Source organism: Leptinotarsa decemlineata, unplaced genomic scaffold, assembly GCF_025532065.1.
Source record: "Leptinotarsa decemlineata unplaced genomic scaffold, Ldec_3_MD MMD2_tig00026294_RagTag_RagTag, whole genome shotgun sequence".
NCBI classification, from domain to species: domain Eukaryota; kingdom Metazoa; phylum Arthropoda; class Insecta; order Coleoptera; family Chrysomelidae; genus Leptinotarsa; species Leptinotarsa decemlineata.
The window spans coordinates 2,251,062-2,274,258 of NW_027412674.1; the positions used below are offsets into that span (position 1 = coordinate 2,251,062).

Here is a 23,197-nt window from a genome sequence, read left to right on the forward strand (position 1 = left end):
AAGTTTCGACTCCTGAGGGTTGTCGTCCGTAGGGTTGCGATAGCTGGTTAACGGAAAAACAGGTTTTGAACAGATTTTTTTAAATATTTATTAAGGAAAAACATCCACGGCTATACTACCATGTACAAAAAATGATGTGAATCTTAGTTTTTCTCAAAAAAAATTCGTTTATTTATCAATTTTCATTTAGTCCCCTTCAAAGTAGTCTTTCTCAGAACTAATACACTTGTGTCAGCGTTTTTCCAATCCTCCTCCTCAAAATCCTTGAGCTATTTCTGCGATTCGGTTTTTCATCTCTTCAATCATCGCCAAACGCCTAACTTTCATGGGTTTCTTCAATCTTGGGAACAGGAAAAAGTCGCAGGGGGCCAAATCGGTGAATACGGTGGCTGGGGCATGATTACGGTGTTGTTTGTAGTCAAAAAATTACGAACAAGCAATTACGAGTGATCAGGTGCATTATCGTGATAAGCAATGAATTGTTTTTCCACAATATCGGATGTTTTCTTCGTATTGCTTGTCGAAAGCGGCACATAACTTCAAGATAATACTCTTTATTGACCGTACGACCATATGGCAAGAACTTCTGACGCACTACCGAAGGTAATCGAACATGGCCTGCTACGGCAGATTCTGAATATTAGGTAGGTACTTGCCTACAGTTTACGCCAATTTTAGTTTTTGATTTTTCGGCTGCGGGCTTCCTCGATTCTCCACGTCAATTAAAGAATTTTGAATAATTTTTACTCTAACTTCGGGGCGGAATATTAGGAAAGAGTGTCACCTTTCCATAAAAAATCAACAAGCCCTTGCAGTTTTCGTTTGGTCACTCTGTATATGTATTATTATTGAAATTTGTATTTTCATAGCTTCAATAGATTATATTCCTTCAAACGCCAGGCCTACTAGGATTTTTTTACATGACTCCTTTGTCCACTGAATAATCAGTTATCTTATTCATGACTTCCTGTTCCTGGTTATCTAACTTTATTCCCTTCTTCAGTTCGAACGACCACTTTCATTTTATTCGATAGTGTTACGACAAAAAATCTGTCGTGTTTAATCCTCAACTCAAATTGTATAGTAATATCACGTGTTATTTCAAAATACTTCTGTCAGCTGAGAAATATTCAAGACTTCTGTATCATATAAACACAATGTTACATTTTTCAGTTGCTACTTGTCCGGCATTCCACCTTTGTAACCTATTTCCTTTATTTATTTTTGTACTATTTTCATCCGCTTTACTGGAAATCGAAAGGGTGAAGACATTTTTACGACTAGACCAAATGGATAGAATTCGCAGAATTATGGATATCAATACATTCGAACAGTTTGATACTGATTTTTTATTATTTTCATCACATAAACTCTGGCCAAAGCTTCCTAATCGATCTGAGTGTAGTTTTTTTTCGAATAATGCCCGGGAACTATAAGTAACCGGATTTTCAATTTTTTATCAACTCTCCCGGAGTATAATTATTTGCGTCAGCCATGATCATCAATTGGAAGTCAGGATCATGAAGAGTAAAAATTATGGTGCACATATTAATCTCCTAATTCTTTTATAAGAATCATCACATCCTTGGACCTATTTCCGTTGGATCTTATACTTTTGTTAGGCCGAACAGTGAATGCGAAAAAGTGAAAAAGTAGTAGTTAATCATCAATGGCCACGGAGCAACTGGTTAGGTTAGGTTAGGTCCAAAGTGAGTGGGTCTATTCGACCCTCCACCGCAACCCGCAAGGGTTTATTATGGCTCACACCAATTCACATAAACCCAGCTTCTAAACGAACTCGATTAGTTCGTATGGTGAGTGGTTTTTCAGGTCGGATGGTAAGAGAACGGCTCTGCCGAACTCTGAAAGCCTGATTCGGTCCCCAGCGGGGCAGGCACAAAGTATATGCTCTGTTAATGAGGTAGTCGGATAGTTAAGTTGCAAGATTCTCACCTTGATACCCATGACAACCTTCATATATGAGGGTTTTTGCACTTCAGCTACAATTGACGATGCCTTAGATTCAGCCGTGCAGGGCTTTATCGCCTTTGGTGACTCATCACTTAAGCGCAAATGTTTGCTAACCTGCTCATGGGAGATTTGTTCCCCTACGTGAGACATATTCTGCGTACGCCGCTCAAGAATTTGGTGCAAGGCGGTTTTATAAGGTACCCCGCTCTTGCACCACCGGCTGCACCACCAAACCTTTTTTTTAAGGTTCAGTTGTTGGATCAGGAGTTGGGGAGTTGAGAAGCTCTCGCTCCTGAACTGAATTTACAGGGAGGCCCGTTGGGGTCATAAACTCGACATCCATCCATCCATCCATTCATCTCCTCTGTAGACTCGCAACTGAATTTAATTTATAGGGAGGTCAGTTGGAGTCGTAAGCTCGACATCCATTTCCTCTGTAAACTCGCTTCTGAATTGAATTTACAGGGAGGTCAGTTGGTGTCGTAAACTCGACATCCATCTTCTCTGTAGACTCGCTCCTGAACTAAATTTACAGGGAGGTTCGTTGGAGTCGTAAACTCGACAACATCTCCTCTGTAGAGTCGCCCCTGAATTGAATTTACAGGGAGGTCAGTTGGTGTCGAAAACTCGACATCCATCTTCTCTGTAGACTCGCTCCTGAACTAAATTTACAGGGAGGTCCGTTGGAGTCGTAAACTCGACAACATCTCCTCTGTAGACTCGCCCCTGAATTGAATTTACAGGGAGGTCCGTTGGAGTCGTAAACTCGACAACATCTCCTCTGTAGACTCGCCCCTGAATTGAATTTACAGGGAGGTCAGTTGGTGTCGTAAACTAGACATCCATCTCCTCTGTAGACTCGCAACTGAATTGAATTTATAGGGAGGTCAGTTGGTGTCGAAAACTCGACATCCATCTTCTCTGTAGACTCGCTCCTGAACTAAATTTACAGGGAGATCCGTTGGAGTCGTAAACTCGACAACATCTCCTCTGTAGACTCGCCCCTGAATTGAATTTACAGGGAGGTCAGTTGGTGTCGTAAACTAGACATCCATCTCCTCTGTAGACTCGCAACTGAATTGAATTTATAGGGAGGTCAGTTGGAATCGTAAGCTCGACATCCATTTCCTCTGTAAACTCGCTTCTGAACTAAATTTACAGGGAGGTCAGTTCGTGTCGTAAACTCGTCATCCATCTTCTCTGTAGACTCGCTCCTGAACTAAATTTACAGGGAGGTCCGTTGGAGTCGTAAACTCGACAACATCTCCTCTGTAGACTCGCCCCTGAATTGAATTTACAGGAAGGTCAGTTGGTGTCGTAAACTAGACATCCATCTCCTCTGTAGACTCGCAACTGAATTGAATTTATAGGGAGGTCAATTGGTGTCGAAAACTCGACATCCATCTTCTCTGTAGACTCGCTCCTGAACTAAATTTACAGGGAGGTCCGTTGGAGTCGTAAACTCGACAACATCTCCTCTGTAGACTCGCCCCTGAATTGAATTTACAGGGAGGTCAGTTGGTGTCGTAAACTAGACATCCATCTCCTCTGTAGACTCGCAACTGAATTGAATTTATAGGGAGGTCAGTTGGAGTCGTAAGCTCGACATCCATTTCCTCTGTAAACTCGCTTCTGAATTAAATTTACAGGGAGGTCAGTTGGTGTCGTAAACTCGACATCCATCTTCTCTGTAGACTCGCTCCTGAACTAAATTTACAGGGAGGTTCGTTGGAGTCGTAAACTCGACAACATCTCCTCTGTAGAGTCGCCCCTGAATTGAATTTACAGGGAGGTCAGTTGGTGTCGAAAACTCGACATCCATCTTCTCTGTAGACTCGCTCCTGAACTAAATTTACAGGAAGGTCCGTTGGAGTCGTAAACTCGACAACATCTCCTCTGTAGACTCGCCCCTGAATTGAATTTACAGGGAGGTCAGTTGGTGTCGTAAACTAGACATCCATCTTCTCTGTAGAGTCGCTCCTGATGTAAGTTTACAGGGAGGTCAGTTGGAGTCGTTGGAGCAACTGGTACTATTCGTGAAAACAAAATACCTCGCAATTGTCAACTCTCGAAGAAAGGGACATTATTGAAAGAAGAGAGAGAGGTCATTTTTAGCAAAATGGGTCTAAAATGCGGGTTTATCTGTGGCTTCGACTAATTATGGGATATATCCCATTCCAAATGCCACATGGTTCTCACAGAAGGAGGAAGAGCATCTTTCGGTTTCGAGAACATCAATTGTTAGACAGGGGGCGCGGAAATCGCGACGGCCGAGCGATGACGCCCGCGGGGCGATAAGGAGAAGTATCTTGCGTGGGCACCAAACTTCGGTCGGTCAGTAGTGCTGGAGTAGAGTTGTGACCATCATGTCACGTCATCGTAACACAATTTTACGTCGAAGAGAACTATTGGAGCCAAGTCTATTGATGGGAACGGAGTTATTATTACCAAGAGATGGTGTTAATTCAATAAATGAATGAAGAAGTAATTTTGGCGAATTTTCTACCCTTCATTACGAGGTAAAGTGAACATTTTTACTGTCTCATAGTACAGGTTTTGACAAAATACGTGAGATAAATTCTTCAATATCGATTTCCATTTGGTATGGTACTATAATATTTTCCTACACAACACTACTGTAATCGCGAGCGAATAGTTCGTTCTCGTGGTTTCCGTGCCACTGTCGCTCTCCTCCCGCCAGTGCATCGCTCGGGCGGGAAGACAGGGATTCACGCTCTCTGTAGATGTTGTATGCATCGCCGCCGTTCCGCCGTCGCCTCGCCATCGTTCGGCCGTCGACTCGCTTCGCCAACGCTCGGCCGACGCCTCGCTTCGCCATCGCTCGGCCGTCACGATTTTCGTGCCCGCAGCCTTGCGGAGTATAATAAATATTCGCAATACAAAATGGTATTGTCCGCTTTTGAGCTGGTTGATTGATATCAGCAATCAATAGAATAAGTAGAAAAACTGAAGGCACAATTTCCCAACTGAATTTTTGACGAAAAATAACCTAATTCCACTAACAAATGTTTCAATTACCACAGAAATTCTCTGGTCCATCTGTTGAACATGATTTGAGATATGACAGGCATGAGCTACTAATTGAGAAGATACCTAAGGGAAAAAGAAAAAGGTATGCCGGCAATGGCTGTAATAGCTCAGAAAAAGTGTAATGTGTGCCTTTGTATTGATCAATAATATAATAATAGTATTTATTTGCCATTCAATTTGAAATACACAATAATCTCAGTTAATGACAAATAAATATAGTTCCCACAGAAGGATAAACCTGTGCGTGGGCTATATCATTTTAATATACAATAGATTATAATGAATGAAATATAAAAAATAAAGTTTCTTTCGGTATGAACAAAAAAAGTACTAGACAAATTGTATACAAATATCACATTAAAATCATATATAGTCAATATAAGAAACATTCAGCATGAACAAAAAAAAAGCACTAAAAAAATTATATACAGATATTATATCAAAATTACATATAGTTAATATGAATAAAATATTTGGGTTATACCTATAATGAAACAATCGCAATAGGTAAATTACATCCAACATCACTCACACATCAATCAAACAAATACCCTACTTTTCAAAATGAAAAAAAAAACAAACCATGGAGAAGTTGACCTACAGATTACATAACTCTAATCACATACATCTTCTACAGACATTTATACATTGTAGTAATATGTATTTTTCACATCAGTGGATTTACTGAAACACTTCAACAATTGTTTGGAATATATCCCTTTCTCCAATGAAAACTATTCCAACTTTTCAATATCGTTCCTCTAATGTTGATTTATGTTTCGAAATCTTTGTGCTTTTCCTCGCTCACTTCCATTTACTTTCGCCTTTCTCAGTGATGCATTATATTACGCTTACTAACTAAAAACCTGAAACAGTTATGTGTACCATAGTCTGAGATTCCTTTATCAATATGGAACTCCAACAAGAAATACAAGATCTTAAAATCAATTACAGATGTGTTGAATTATATATACGTCTCTCCATAAAACAGTGGAACATTTCTTTGCACTCACATATTTACGTAGAAAAATATTTCATTATGGTTTTCTCGGAAAGTATGTCACACTTTATCGAATTTTCTGAGTTGAGAATGAAACTAGGTAATTAAACCAACTGATCAATACATCAGAAAAACTAATCTTCATAATGAGTTGGATGAAGTGTGTTGTTTAGTTAAGTCGAATAATGCTGTTAGATGTACAGTTCGTTTTTTTTAGCTGATATCATTACTGCTAACTCGGAACGCCCATGTTAAGGGTTTTGTATAAATATCGAGGAACTGTAACCTAATTTTAATGGAACATAAATGTTTGTTTCTGATGTTTTCTGGCAAATAAAAATAGCGGAGAAAAAAATTCATGAGAGCACTGACATGAATGAATTCATTTAACGTGAGCCATGAATTAACATATTATGTATAATTGTCACGTTTACTGTCAAGTACGTAAATAATCATTCGATTCATGTGAATTTGTGAGGGAAAACCCATGATTTTTTCTAATGATAAGAATGTTGATATGCTTTTCGTATACGCAAAATGCTTGAGAAATGTTACTGGATCTCTAGCTTTGTATAAGGATTGTACTCCATATTCTCAACGCATTGAAAGGAGTTTGCGAAATCGTGGTTCATTCGAAAAACCCTCGAGTTGTAAAGTAATCAATACAGGTGGTTATACAAAAATTGGCGTTTTGGGTAAGTTCAGAAGACATTCTCAGGAATTGTGGAATACCGAAAAATTGAGAACAAAGATTTGGCATTAAGACAGATTGCACATCATAGTGTTATACGACCGTCAGATCGAAGAATTTTGAGAAGAAATGAATTTAGACTTTGCGAAATCAGAAAAATTCACCATCCGCGTTTAACGGACTTTAATAGAAGAATAATATTCTCATCTAAATGACTACTCAGACATCACTGTCAGTATAACGAAATCTGTAGAAAAAAATTATGGTGTTATGAGAGTAGATTCTCAAATAACAGATGGATTAACAAAAATATTCATTATCACTGGAGACAAAAAAATTCCTTCCTACATAGAGCTATAAATTTCCAAGAGAAAGTTGGTGTGCTAGAAGCAAATATTGAAGGTCCCTACTTTTTTGAGACATCTTTTGACGGTGGAATTAAATTTGGAATTCTTGTCGGAGAGTGTAGTTGAGTTGTTGGCTGATTTGCCATCGAATATTCTGAGAAAATGATGGAGCTTTCCATATCGTGAAACTATTTGCAGATATATTCTTATCACGAATATGCTAGGACGATGGATGGAAAACAATGGTCCTATCAAATGACCACCACGTTCACCTGACCTGACCATTCTGAACTTTTAGTTGTGTGGCTACATTGAAGACAAATTGAAGGAAACAATTAGAAAGTCATGCATGGCTATAAGTCCACAAATGCTGGAAAAAGCGAATTTGTGTTTAAGGAACAGTGGAATTTAAACATTTAATTAGATATCGTAAACGACGTAGATGGTAAGAAGTATTTTGACATTATTTTCTTTCTGTTTGTCACTTGGTAAATTACGTTCTTCCGATATGTGGTGTTTATGTATAGCTTCGAGTTCTAGATCAAAAAAATATTATTCCCCTCACAGGGAATTATATGATCATACAGTGATGATGAGAAAAACTTCGAACACATGTATTGTATTACATAGCTGAATTTCCTATTACAGTGGTTACAAAAATAGATGAAAAAACTAGAGATCTTTTTTGAAAAAAAACTTGATGATAAAATCTAATGAACCAAACGGAAACTGCTTGACCGATTTTTAAGAAATGTATTATGTATATTCGGTAGGTCTAAAAATAGGTTTTAATCTGTTTCTCATACCCCTAACTGATAAAGGTACTCCACCTCAAACATTTTTTTAAGTGTATTTGGCAACATTTTTTGTTTTTATTTTTTCATGATGTGGAAAAGAAAAATACATATACACCTCAATTTTTACCCCTCTATCACCAACCCCTATTTTTAAATAGCCATCCCACTAATTTTATCCTTTTTAACCCTGATCATAGATCAGTTATTTCCGCCAGGCTTCTACTGGTGTCATTTCTCAGTCAGTAAACAGCACGGAGTAGGGATGAGAACGAAGCCTGTCTACTGTTTAGTGTCTCACACAATAAGCCTTCTCCCACTCCCTACACAGTTTTTGGCCACTATTATTGTTTATTTATCGAGGGTAGATATAGTTTGTGATGCCGCCGAAGATGCAAATTATTCAACAGAGTTTTTGAACACATTAAATTTGCCAGACATGCCACCGCGTAGATTACAACTGAAGGTTGGATCGCTCCGTAATTTGAATCCACCACGGCTGTGCAACTGCACTCGATTAGTCATTAAAAAATAATGAAAAACGAAGCCAGCCAGCATTTTATATGGCAAGTCCGAGGTGAAAATATATCAATACCACAAATCCATATTATACCTTCAGATATGTCAATTGATTTTGAACGTGTACAATTTCCAATTAGATTGGCATTTGCAATGACTATTAATGAGTCCCGAGGCCAAACAATGCCAGTTTGTGGTTTGGATTTGAGCACACCATGTTTTCCATACGGACAATTATACGTAGGCAAACCATCCAGTTTGTTTGTGTTGGCTAAACATAGACTAACGATAAATAATGTACACACTGCAGCATCAAGGGATTGATATTATTTGTAAGTGTTATGGTTCTGATAGAAATAATTTATTTGACAAAACAAGGTTTGTCGGGCCAGCTACTAATAAATATGAAACAGTATTCGAAGTTCCCCTGCCTTTTTTATATCATTCGAAATTGAGGCGGTAGATCAGAAAAACGTAATTCGTAATTCTAGTTTTTAGCGAATGTATCAAAAACAACCAATGATACTCGTATTTTCGATCTGAAAAGAGATTATTCTAGTTTCCTAGAATTGGAAACTTTTGTCCAATTTAATCGACCTTGTAGGATCTTCCGTTTCCGAGATAGCAAAATTCAATAGCTGAACTTTAAAAAAAATGTTTTATTTTGGGGGAATTTCGGTAATCGATATCTCAAAGATTGCCAATTCAATTTGTCAAAATAATAAAACCTACTGGAGCATGAAATCCATGGAGTTTTTGTGATTTTCAAGATCAATCAATAATACGTGAGAAAAAAGCATACCTCGACTATGTGTCACATCAAAACAATCCAAAGACCCTGTGGAAGGCCCTGCGGCAATTGGCTACTTATCAAAAACCTGACATAACATTACCAGATGATTTGAGAGATGTCAATGCAATAAATAAACACAAGCTCTGTTCACTAGGGTGTTGATGGCGGTTCGTTTCTGTTTTGGATTATGGTTGGATCCATTATGTAGGTATCGATCTGTGTGTTTTCTTCCTGTACAGCTTATGGCCTAGTTGATTACTTTTCATGAGGACTAAAACATCAAGGAATGGGATTTGGAGTTTTTTTTTAATTCCATGGTGACCTGGAGTTTTGGGTGAAAGCTATTCAGATGATTTAGGAAGTTCTGAAAGATCTAATTTTCCATGGCTCCAAATAACGAACGTGTCATCTACAAACCTCAACCAGTGCTACGGTCGTTTTTCTGTAGTTTGAAAGGCTTTTTCTTCAAATTTTTCCATGTAGAAATTCGCCACTACTGGGCAAAGTGGACTGCCCATGGCGACTCCATTGACTTGTTCACAAGAGGTTATATTCCATTGAATGTAGTGAATGTTGAAATGAGTTAATATCTTGTGGAAAAATCTCCTCTATGCAGCTGAGGGATTCCTCGAATGGTACTTTTGTGAATAAGGATACAATATCGAAGCTAACTAGAATGTCGTTTGGCTCCAAGGTGATGCCTTTCAAATGTTGGATGGAGTCAGTGTATGTCTCGGACGTATGTCTTACTTTTCCCAACATGTTTCTGCAGCATATTCGACAGTTGATACGTCAAGAAGAGTACTTCGACCATGCCACTGAAGACTGACGCAGTTGCAGTTGAAATGTTTGTAGATTGTAATCAAAAAAGGCCACGGCAAAACCCGGAAACCCGGAGGCAAAACATTAAAATTTGGAAAAACTAGATTAGTTGAATACTCTTCGTGGGCAAAACAATAGCAGAATCAATACTTTTGACCGCTCTGGATTGAATGCTTTCCGTACAGTCTATCTCGTCTTGTGTTTGTAAATCTTTTGCAGGAAAAATCCTCACTTGTTTACTTTGTTGTAAATGTTCAAGAGGTAGCAAAAACGTATGTGAATTTCTGAAACTCCATCTAGCGTTTCCTATTATGACTAATAACCAGTCCGTGCAAAGCTTATTGTTAAATCATCTGAAAATCGCATTTTTTACAGATAATGATCGACTGAATTGCCAAACATGCGCCGAATCAACTGACTGTTATGAGGAGACAAGTATAGCTGAGACACCAGTCAATCTAATAATAACACTGATGATCTTCCAACAAGACACAACCTCTGACGGAAGCACCAAACTCTTTCGAAGGTTCGAAATATGAGAACATTTCAATCTAGCAAACCACTATTATAATATTCATGCAGTCATTTGTTCACTGTGGTTCTGGCATTGAATTTGATCATTATTACGCCTTGGTCAAAGACGAAACGGACTGGTTTAAGTTTGACGATAGTCGTGTCACGAAGCGTTCTGGCGATGTATTGAATTTATTGGATCCTCTGGAGACACCCTACATTTTGTTTTATGAGAAAGAGGTCATTGGCAGATCAAGATCTTCAGATGATGTGGTGCTGCAGGTTTTTTCGGGTTTTCCTGCAGCTGAAAAAGCAAATGCGCCACTGGAATCAATGACCTTTCGAAACAACCTATTAATAAAACGATATCAATTATTTAATGTTGAAATAAATTACAGTTATATTATCCACTTGCAGTTTCTTGCGAGTATTCGAAGATGAATGAAGATGGGTCCGATTACGAACGTTAGATATTCATGTGTTGGTGTGACCTATGTAAGGCTCGGAGCTGTCATGTCTTTTGGGCGTGAGGAGTTGGAGTTTGACGGTTTGCTCTGAATTTTGTTTTGATATTTTGTTTTTTGAACAGAGAGCGTTATTTCGCAAAACTCCACTCGTTTAGTGAATGGATTCATTAACTCCGGCTGAGACGAATATTGCAAGAAGGAAAAACGGACTCACTGACATTGTGAAATGTATCACTAACAATGAATATGTGGAAATCATATATATTTCGTAGAAATAAATCATAATAATGCAGGGTCTTCCAACGAAAATTTGACCCCCCTGTAAGTCAGAAACGGACGTGTAATCGAAAATTTCAAATAACACGTCAGTTTTTATTTCTAGGGGGCTAAGTCTGATATGGAAATCATACCCGAAACTTCAACCCCGTGCGGTCAGCAATTACCCTCCTATGGCATGGGGGGTCGAGTGATACATCATTTGAAAGAGCTTTTGTCCCTCTATTACTTTGGTGATTTTTATAGAAATTGGTTCATTGATTATTGAGAAATTAAATGTTGAACGTTTTTTGTAAGAAAAAACAGAAAATTCGCAGTCGCTCATTTTATTGAGGGAATCAACAAAAGTAATATCAATGGTAACACAATCAACAGATAAAGTATTCAAAATGTCCTCCATATAGTTCCATACAATAATACAGTCTACTTTCGAAAGTGTTTCTTACATTATTGAAGATGTCCGGAGTCAGAAATCGGCATTCCTGAATAATTCCCTTTCGCAGGTCTTCTAGATTTTAAGGATCTATTTAATTAGTAGTTAAAGTTTTGAATTGTACGACACTGTTAGTTTTTTCCGCACTGGTAGTTTTTGTTGGATGTTTGGGCCGGCATTCTTGGTAATCACATTGTTGGCCGTTCTTCATTGAAGGTAATCACAATGGTTAGGTTAGATTAGGTTAGGTCTAGAGTAAGTATGTCTATTCAACCCTCCATCGCAATCCTCAAGAGTTTATTGTGGCTCTCACCTATTCACACTCGACCAAATAAACCCAGCTTCTTAACGAAGCCGATTAGTTTGTATGGTGAGTGGTCTTTCAGGTCAGATGGTAAGAGTACGGCTCTACCGAACTCTTAAAACCTGATTTGGTCTCCAGCGCCCCGCTGGAGCGGGGCACGTATCAAGTATATGTTCTGCTGTTTCATCACTTTCCAAACAGAGGCGACACACACTGTCTACCGACAGTCCGAGTCTCTGCATATGTTGATTCAAATGGCAGTGACCTGTATGAAGGCCTGTTAGATATCGTAGTTCATCCCTACTGTAGTTCAACGACTGTTTGGCATCAAGCTTCGAAGGGTGAATAAACACCTAGGAGTGAGCTAATTCTGAAATATTCTGTCAGAAGTCCATACATCTTCTTGCCATCCAGGTGTTCAATGTTTGTTTGGCAAAGCCTAGAGCGATGCTAATGACAGGTTCTGGTCCGATGAAGCTGCTTGCAGCACCCTCCTTTGCAAGGGAGTCAGCAGCCTCATTGCTTTCCAGGCCAGTATGACCAGGAATCCAGACCAGAGACAATCTGTCAAGTCTTCCTATCGAGGAGAGTCGTTTTTGGCAATTTGCTACCAATTCAGACGTTGCTCGGTAGGAGCTAAGAGCTTCCAACACCACATGACTGTCCGAGAATATTTTTATTGACTTGTGTATGAAGTTGGATTCTTCCAATCTCTCTGCACACAATTTAATAGCATGAATTTCCGTTTGAAATACAGTCGCATAGGTTCCTAGGCAGGTAGATATCTCTGTCCTGGGTCTGCGACTGAAAACACCTGCACGCAAAACCCAAAAGGGATAACTGGAAAAAATCGAGCATATAGGTATTGACTAGAATGTGGTGACTGTTAAGCAGCTCATACAGGCAAAAATTTGAACATAAGATATCGGGAGCATGTACTATCAGATAAAAAAATTAGGTAATATAACTGATAACCAGTCCGTGAAAAGCTTATTGTTAAATCATCTGAAAATGGGACTTTCAACAGGTGGTGATCAACTGTATTGACGATGAAGCTGCTTGCAGCATCCTCCTTTGCAAGGAAGTCAGCAGCCTCATTGCCTTCCAGGCCAGTATGGCCAGGAATCCAGACCAGAGACAATCTGTCAAGTCTTCCTATCGAGGAGAGTCGTTTTTGGCAATTTGCTACCAATTTAGACGTTGCTAGGTAGGAGCCAAGAGCTTTCAACACCGCATGACTGCCCGAGAATATTTTTATTGACTTGTGTATGAGATTGGATTCTTCGAATCTCTCTGCACACAATTCAATACCGTAAATTTCCGCTTGAAATAGAGTCGCATATTTCCTACTCAGGTAGATGTCTGTCCTGGGTCTGCGATTGAAAACACCTGCAAAAGAACCGAAAGGTGTTTTTGATACATCTGTGAACCAACAACTATCTGCTCTTAATATTTCCTTCTCCCGCAGGATCCAGTCCTCTCTACTCAGGAACAATACTTTATAAGGCAGTTCGTAGTTGACAGTTCGAGGCATAAAGTCAGAGGTCATTTCCAAAATGATGTGACAGTCAAGTCAACAGTCTGTTGCACTCTGCATTAAATTGATTTGTGCAATTGGCAATGTGTACAGGTCTGTATGCAGTCCATCTAGCCTCTCTCTCCAGACAAATGTGGAGATGAGGTAGATCTAGAAGGATCTCTATGGCCGCTGACGGTGTGGTACTGATAGCACCACTGATAGCCAGACAATCCTGTCTCTGTAAGCCGTTTTCTGTAAAGCCTTCGGCCACCAGGCAATTGCACCATAAGTAATCATTGGTCTGACAATCGTTACATAAATCTAATGGATTTGTTTGGGACGTAAACCCCAAGTTTTAACACAAATACTTCGACATGTCCATAGAGACAGTCTGACTCAATTGAGATACATACTTAAATCTATTAAAAGACTGTACACCCCCACAGGATGGTGCACCTTCACATTTCGATGTTTGATGTTCCGGTGAGACAGTTTTTGGACGAATGTTTTCCAATGCGTTGGATCGGAAGAAGAGGTCCAGTGGAGTGGGCACCTAGATCACCTTTACACCGATGGACTTCTTTCTGTGGGGACACCTGAAGTTGAAAGTGTACTCTCCTGAGCCTACACATATAGACAGAGAAGGTCGATTACTGCTCCCCATGCCATTGAAAAAATAGGGGAGGTAGTTGCTGACCGCAAGGGGGTGAAGTTTCGGGTATGATTTTCATATCAGAATTAGTGCCCTTAGAAATAAAAATTGACGTGTTCTTTGAAATTTTCGATTACATGTCCGTTTCTGACTTACAGGGGAGGTCAAGTTTTCATTAGAACGTCCTGTATTTCAGTTTTCCTGAAAAAAAGCTCTCACATGTTATTTCATCATGAGTTCGTGAAAATGGTTATAGAGTTGAAAGAATATCACAAAATTTTATGGTTGATATACGAGCATCATGTAGTTTGAAAATTTGAATACTACCTATTCACTGTCTCTTCTTTTACTATCATTTCGATTTTTTCTGTGAATTATATCAATCAGATCATTAAGAGCTTTTAATACAAAAAAATCGAGATAAGTTTTATCATAACTATAATTTTGTATTGAAAATTGCAGATGGAAATCAATTCTTGCGTGAGTTTACGAGTATATATTTCTGAATGACCTGTTCAAGCATAACTAAATACTTCTAGTTGTCACGTTCAGTTCAACAGGTATGTTGGACGTATTTGCTATTGAAGGCCATGTTGAAAAAAACATACCCGTTTTTTCAATTTCAGTTTGTTAATCAGTTACTTATATGACAATTCGAAAACCTTTCATCCGTACGTAGTATATATTTTCATGTTTCCTGTTATGTACTATTGAAAATTGAAGGTTATCAGTTCCAATTCCAAAATGCTCAATGATCAACTAGAATTACGCAGCTCTCCCCTTTTGAATTTGTGAATTTTGAAAACTAGTTTAGGGTCCAATAGGAGTTCGAGCAATCTACAAGTAGTGTTTTTGGTAATTTTGATATGTCATAAAAATTAATTATTTTTCATGTTTCCTGTTATGTACTATTGAAAATTGAAGGTTATCAGTATCACTTACTGATTTCTAAATCATTATTATGTGTTCAACGAACAGCAATTATTCTAAGTATTTAAACGTAATATCTAAAAATACGAAATAATATTTGTGTTGCAGTCGGTGTGTTCAAACCAATTGAATCTGTTTTGTGGAAGTTAATCAATTCATCAAAATGACTTCATGGATGTCACTGCTCGAATTGGGTATACATCTTGCACGAGGCCCTGATGATGTACTTTCTGTTATTAATAATATTGGTACATAAAATTGCATAAGTACTTGTGTCAAGTCACTAAGTACGGAAACACGGGGTAATGAGAACTACTATAGTTTACGTGTATCCGAACGAGCTAGATCCTGTTTTGAATTTTCTCAACACTCTCCACGATAAGATTAAATTCACTGTCGAATTTGAACAAAACAACAGCATTAACTTTCTTGATCTCACTATTACCAACATTAATAATGAATTTCAGTTCAACAAATATTGAAAAAACACTTTCACGGACTGTACAATCCCCATGGATTCTTTTAGCATAAAGCAGATAGCATCTATAACCATATTTCAGTCAACTTAATTAAGAAACTGATCTTCAATAATAATTTAGGGAACATGTTAATCAAAGCAAAATCCAAAAGGGATAAGTGGAAAAAATCGAGCATATATAGACTGGAATGTGGTGACTGTTCATCAGCTTATACAGGCAAAAATTTGAACATAAGATACCGGAAGCATGTACTATCAGATAAAAAAATTAGCTAACATGACTGATAACCTGTCCGTGCAAAACTCATTGTTAAATCATCTGAAAAGGGGACTTTTAATGGGTGATGATCAACTGTATTGCCAAACATGCGCCAAACTCACTAAATAGTATAAGAAAACAAGTATAGGTGAGGCACCAGTCAATCTAATAATAACATTGATGATCTTCAAACACGAATCAACCTCTGACGAAAGCACCAAACTCTTACGAAGGTTCGAAATAGGTGAACACTTCAATCTAGCCACTATTATAACCTTCATACAGTCATTGTTTACTGTGGTTCTGGCGTTGAATTTGGTCATTATTACGCACTGGTCAAAGACGAAATGATTTGGTTTAAGTTTGACGATAGTCGTGTCACTAACTGTTCTGGCTATGTCTTGAATTTATTGGAGCCTCTGAAGACACTTCACATTTTGTTTTATGAGAAAAAGGACATTGGCAGATCAAAATCTTCAGATGATGTGGTGCTGCAGGATTTTCTGGGTTCTCTTGCAGCTGAAAAAGCTTATATTCATTGAAACTGTTAAACTGTAATCGTTTTATTTTGAGCTAACCTCTAAAAATAATGCTCTGTGATACTTTGGTGCTAAGCCATTTCAACTACTGTGACTTCATATATGGGCCATACTTATATGTTTCAGATTAAAAAAGAATACAAAAAGTGCAAAATTCTTGTTGCCGCCTAATTTATGGACTTCGTAAGTATGATTCAATTTCTGAAGCCTTTAAAAACTCCCGCTGGCTCAATATGAAAAACCGTATGATTCATCATTTGCGATGTTCTGTTCATAAATTGATTACTCTTCCCCATTCTCCCCTTTCAATAAAAAAACTAATTCTGCGTGAAAATATTCACTCAAGAAACATTAGACATAAAAACAAATTAACTTTGCCACAACAGCACTGCACAGTTTCAGAGATCATTTCTTTTTGTTGCTGTAAAACTCTATAATTCATTGCCCGAGCAATTGAAGAGATTGAATATCAGGAAATTCAAATACAAATATGAAAATTATATCTATGATAGTCAGTAATGTCAACTTTTGCTCATTGGACAAATTAATAAACAACAGATCAGTTAAATTTAATTATTTATTAACTCTCTTTAAAGGGTAATCACAAATTATTATTTTTATTTACGTGTCTCATTTCGTGGTACCATCACTGTTAATTGTCTTTTATTTTTATATGTTCTCGTACATTATGGAGTGGTGCTTGTTGGTTGAGTTAGAATAGCTTTGACCTAGACTTCGCCAAGGAGTACCAGAATCTCCTGTACCCTATTTTCATTTTCAAATGTATCTTTTACTGTTTTCTTTGTATTATCAATAAGCCGATTTATTATTATTATTAAATGCGCCACTGGAATCAATGAAGTCGCCCCGGAGCGTCAATTAATTTTTGTTGTTTCATGATTTCATGATTTGTATTACTTTCTTGTTTAATACGTGAGAAATACTTGAAGTCATAAATAAATTGGACATCTACAAGAAACAAGCCACACAATAAATAAAGATAACATGAAAATTCTCCATATATGCAATAAAGGAAGGGGTATGAATTTGTTGGAAGCATCAGAAATAAATAAATAGTATAAATATTCCAATTCCAAAATGCTCAATGACCAACTAGAATTACGCAGCTCTCCCCTTTTGAATTTGTGAATTTTGAAAACTAGTTTAGGGTCCAATAGGAGTTCGAGCAATCTACAAGTAGTGTTTTTGGTAATTTTGATATGTCATAAAAATTAATTATTTTTCTCCTATTGGAATTGACAATTGAGGTAATATTTTGTTATTTCAGGTACCTCTTATATGTACCAAAACCACATTCGCTGTATCATTGTATATTTAATTATTTGTTTCTCGAAATGCGTCAGTTTACTTGAAAATGGTTTAACAAAACCGAAATCGGTCATTATAAATGGAAATCTTGGTAGAAATCTGAAAAAAGTTATTTGATTTATCCTATATTCGATATGAATTTCTACAAAGTCAATAGGTCATCAATCGAGCATTCATCTCTCAAAAAAGGGAAATACGTATGTAGTATGGTCTTCAGCACACAGATATTCCTGTAGACCCATTTATGATTGCCTACTTTTTGTAAAAAAAGTAGTCTGAGTTTGAAACTAATTCAAAGTGTTACAATTACCCAACAAGAAATAGAAATCTAATTAAACTGCAGCAACATCGTACAAAATTGTTTCAAGAATCACTCTCTCTAGCAGGCTCCAAGTTATTCAATTGTCTGACTTCAAATATAAAGAGTGTCCCATTAATGTCTACTTTTAAACAAAAATTTGAAGAATACTTTTTAGAGGGATGTTTTCTTTCTATCGATGAGTATTTTGAGTATACTTCCAAATAATTGTGATCAATGTACTGTAATCTGTATGTTATTTATTAACTCCATATTATACATCTACTTGGTTTTTTCACTTGTTATTGTTAAATAATTATTTCAAGGGAATAAAACCGTTATTATTATTAATCGAACAACAAAAATCTTGACAAACTCATGATTAAAAATAAAAATGCATGAAACTAGAGTCTCGACAGTTCAAGAACCAGTAAAAGTTTTGGCAGGTCAGAGAGGAGTTGGGACCAACTTTTTGGGATATATAAGATTCTGATTTTGTACGTTTCTTAAGATAATCTAATTACGTTTCGTATCAGAATAAATTTAGGCTATGAGCATATACCTAAAAAATCATTGGTCAGTTAGAATATTCTCATTTCGTTTTCGATTTCACTAGTAGAAAGCAATAATCTCTAAAAAGGTCAATTCTCGTCAAAAAATTGAAGCGATCGCGATGGTAGTAAATACTGAACAGTCTACTTATTCCGTCGAGAATTTTTGTGAGGTGTCTCCTTCTACTGTGTGGAGATTAAAATGATACACCAATTAACTGAAGATGACCCTGATCGAAGAACAGAATTCTGCGAAATCATGATGGAAACCATTGCAAGGCATCCTACCTATCTCCACAATATCTGTTTTAGTGAAGAATTAACATTTTTTCAAACGGCAATGTAACGTTTTCAGGGAAACACATACCTACCCAATATCTAGAAAAAATAAACGTTTGGGCAGGAATATTGGGAAACCATATTGTAGGACCTCTATTTATTGATCAAAATTTACCAGGAGAACTGTATTTGAATAAGCTGGAAACTGTTGACCCTCTCATCACTGAAATCGTCGAAGCGAATCCTAATTAATTCGATATAGATACTGTATTCCAACGAGATGGAGCAACACCACATTACTCCAGACAAGTAAAAAACTATTTGGATACTAATTTTCCCGGTCGTTGGATTTGCCGTCGAGATTCTACAGAATGGCTAGCCCGCTCGCCAGATTTGACACCTTTTTCACTTGTTTTATGGGGCTATTTGAAGCAAAACCTGTACGAAACTGAACCTGCTTCAAAATTGGATATACGGAAGAGAATAATGAAAATTTATAGAGACATTGTGTTCGAAAATATTCGGCGTGAAATATCGAATGGGCTGTTCATATGTCAAGAAGTTCAAGGCAACCATTTCGAGCATCTTCTGAACTGACCTCAAGCGTATTAACTCATATTATGTATTCAATGTATTCAGGCAATCATCAAAAGTTCCACCATTTTGTTGTAGTTGAAGATATTGACATTATATTCTAGGGTTGTGAAGCATTTGTCAGAAGCTTTAAGAAGATGTGTCACAAGATCCCCCTTTTCCATTTAATTTTTTTTCCCAGATGGCGCCCAGTCGCCATCTTGAAAGTTTCATCTGTCAATTTTACTTCAAAATAAAGTATTCATGCATTAATTTCATTATTCTTAATTTCAATTTTTTGAGTTGACCTTTTCAAAAAATAAAAGGGGGGAGGGGCATTAAAGAAATGCACTGAAGTTTTGTTACATATCCTTACTCTAGTTACCATTGCCCCGTTGGATCTCATAACCCCCTCCTATGGTTGTAATTAGCCCGAGCTCTTGGACAATGGAAGCCAATGGAACTTTTATGAAAAAATAGTAAAATTGGCTTTGTTTGGCTTATTTTATAAATTTATGTGTTGATAAGATAAACCTGATAAGTTACTATGTGCAAATAGTCAAAAACTAGGGGAGACCGGGGCAAGATGAAGTTCGGGGCAGCACGGGAAGTAAGCTTGTGTGCGTGAATAGTAATCGTGTTCGGAGCGGCGACAGCGCCATTTGCACGAACTTCACTCTCCGCTAGTGTGTCCAAGCAGAGCGAACAGGTTAGAACTCGTTTTTGCGTTGCAGAGAGAAAAAAGTGATATTGCAAGTGTTTTTACGCGATATTTGATTCGAAAACTGATGTACAGACTTTTAAGTACCTGTGTTAATGTATTATTTCAATCACGAGCTTATTATAGTAGTCCAAAACATTAAATTCAAACCAGATTTTTTCGCCGGTAAAGTTTGAGGTTAGAATTGCGTCATCTTTTTTACCTACGTGTGGATCGGGGCAAGATGATCGGGGCACAATGAGATACTATCCCGTTTTGCCCCGCCCTTGTGATTAAAATGACATTTTCTATGTACTGATAATCAAGTGACTGGAAAAGGTAAAAAACAAATAAAGAAACCTGGAAAAATGACTGCAAAGAAGATTAAAAAGACAACTGACAAGGAAAACCTGCAGAAAAAGCGTCAAACCAAAAGGTGCAAAAAAGAAACTGAATCGGAAGATAGTTCATCCCAAGAAGAGGATGATGACTATGCTTGTATCTATTGTGGGTACTTATAATCCGATTCAACCGAAGGTTGGGTCATCTGCGGCGTGTGCCACGGTTGGGCGCATAATTCATGTGCCGGAGTAGATGAGGAAGATGAAGAGGCACACATTTGTGAACGCTGTCTACTCGATTAAAAAGCGTACTCGTTTTGCCCTACAGCGTTTCCCATCTTACTCCAGTTATGGGGCAAAACGGGAAATTTGCCGAGTTTATTTTTTCATTATTTGCCAAAAAAAGTTCTGTGATTTTGCATGCTACAACGTTTAATTATAAGAGAGAAATGTATAATGGTTACCCCTTTTGTTAAAGAATGTTATTAAAGAGTTTAACTTTTCTTGTATAACGAGTTTTGTCTTAGCTATCTCATCTTGCCCCAGTCTCCCCTATATTGAAAAAGTGATCTTTGTCCAATGTTTTAGGATATTTTTCTCAAGTGATGCTCATTTCCCATTCTTTTCCTAATGCTTCACAGTAGTGAATATACACAACTAATCCATGAATCAAAATGAAAATACTCACAAAATCCACTGAAAGTGATGAATCCGGCCACCATCAACACAGGATGCAGATTGAACTGTTTCTCGGGATTTTCTCTCCACGCGAATCCTCCTTGATATTGAATTACCCAGAATAACGTCAGTCCTAGGGATCCGAGAAGTAGAACGCTGGCCAAAACTACAACTACCGTGTACTCGAACCAACTGCCACAACCCCATTCGTTTTCGTCTTCATAATGCCGATGTCTGGAAGAAGATGATGGAGATGAATACGGTATATACATCATCGTCAATACGGAAATTTTGAAAATTCACTAATTAAATGTTGCATCGCAGTGCAAATTAGACTGATTTCACGTTGTCGACGAAAACAAACAAAATCTTCATGTTCACTTTCAACTAAATGTGAGCGATCATTCACGAAAGTTGCTTACAAAAGTGAAACGTGAGACTATCATGTCATGTTTATTTTTATTTTCGATTAACTCCGAAGGTTCGCTAATTGCACTGGTAATTTTTTATTCGTCGAAACGTAACGTTATTACGCTGGATGAAGAGAGATGAGGTGGTATACAGCATCGATAACAAAATGAAAGCGGTTCATATGGAATTAAAGTTATTCTTGTAATTTGCATTATAGTCTGGGTCACAAGACCCTTTTTTGGAACTTCTGTTCAAGGGCATCGAAAATTATGATCCACGGCTCATTCGATTCGGAATTAACTCTAGCAACTTTTTGAAAAATTCCAAGAGGGTATCGAAAAAATTGCGAAAGTTATAAACAATTTAGTAAAAAAAGGGGGGATTGGTTTTTTGCAAATATCTCGGAAAATATTAAAGATAGGTATCTGAAATTTTAAAAGAGATCCTAAAAGAGGAAGAAGATGTTTCCTAAAAAAAGTCCCACCTTCTGGAAATTTATTACCAGTATTTATAAATTTAATATAGAGGCCTTATATTATTAGATATACTTCAGGTAATTAACTAATCTTTACAAGTTTTGAATTTACATAAAAACCCTGATTATTGTTAAACTAAATATCTCAAATTTTCTTCACTTCTTGGAGCTTTTCTTGAAAGTCTTCAAAAAAATTCCCTTTGGAAAAATTAAAAAATTTTGATTTTGATTAATAAAATCAAAGACATTTAGAAGTGAAAAACTCAATTGAATTCGTATTCTTATTATTTGAAGTTACATAAAAATGATTTTTCATAATTTTTAGCTCTATATGTTTAAAAAATTGTTATGAACAGTGATGAATATTATGATTTTTAAATCAAAATCGTTTCTATAATTTTTACAATTTTTTAAATATTTTGTTCTACATAAAAAGTGACACATGGTTGTTTTCGTTTTTTTGGTAGTATTTGAAAGAAATATACCGGAAAATTTTTTTTGTTTGAAACAAATTGTTCAATGAATAAATGAAGAAAATATAAATAAAAAAAATGTTTCCAGAATATCGAAAAGAAATAGAAATTATGATTTTAAAAAAATCGTTCCTTAATATTCATATTTAGTTGCAAAAAAATTGTTAATCAACAAATGCGTTTTTGAGCGATAACATTTTTTTTAAAACGATTTCGGTTTTAAAAATCATGATATTATTCACTGATAAAAATCCCCCAAAAAAATGTTCAAATATCTTTTGAACAATATATTTGTTAACAATTTTTCAAACAAACAGAACTGAAAATTATGAAAAATCATTTTTATGTTACTTCAGATAATAAGAATAAGAATACATTTGAATATTAAAAAAAATTTTGCATTGGTTTCATTGAATTTTTCACTTTTTAACGTCTTTGATTATTATTAACAAAGTGGAAAATAAAAATTTTTCAATTTTTCCCACGAGAATCTTTTTTGAAGGTTTTCAAGAAAAACTCCAAAAAATTAACAAAATTTGTGGTTTTAGGTTTAAAAATCATTAGGGTTTTTATGTAAATTTGAAACTTGTAAAAATTAGTTGATTAACTAAAGTATATCTAATAAAATAATCACGGGAAAAACTTTTTTCCACAGATTTTTGTTTATTCAAGTGTCTAGAATGTGATTTTTTTTCTTAATAATGGTATGTAATGTGTTAAAACAATTTTTA

The 23,197-nt window shown here is 36.6% G+C and overlaps 1 protein-coding gene across 6 annotated transcripts in view; it reads right to left on the reverse strand.

Moving 5' to 3' along the window:
- nemy (cytochrome b561 family member no extended memory) overlaps window positions 1-23,197 on the reverse strand; it is a 306,149-nt gene that overhangs the window by 30,671 nt on the left and 252,281 nt on the right. For all 6 annotated transcript variants that reach the window (XM_074180148.1, XM_074180147.1, XM_074180146.1 and 3 more), the window contains one exon: window positions 21,118-21,341. In XM_074180148.1, the coding sequence (XP_074036249.1) occupies window positions 21,118-21,341 (224 nt within the window). The remainder of the gene's footprint in view (window positions 1-21,117; window positions 21,342-23,197) is intronic.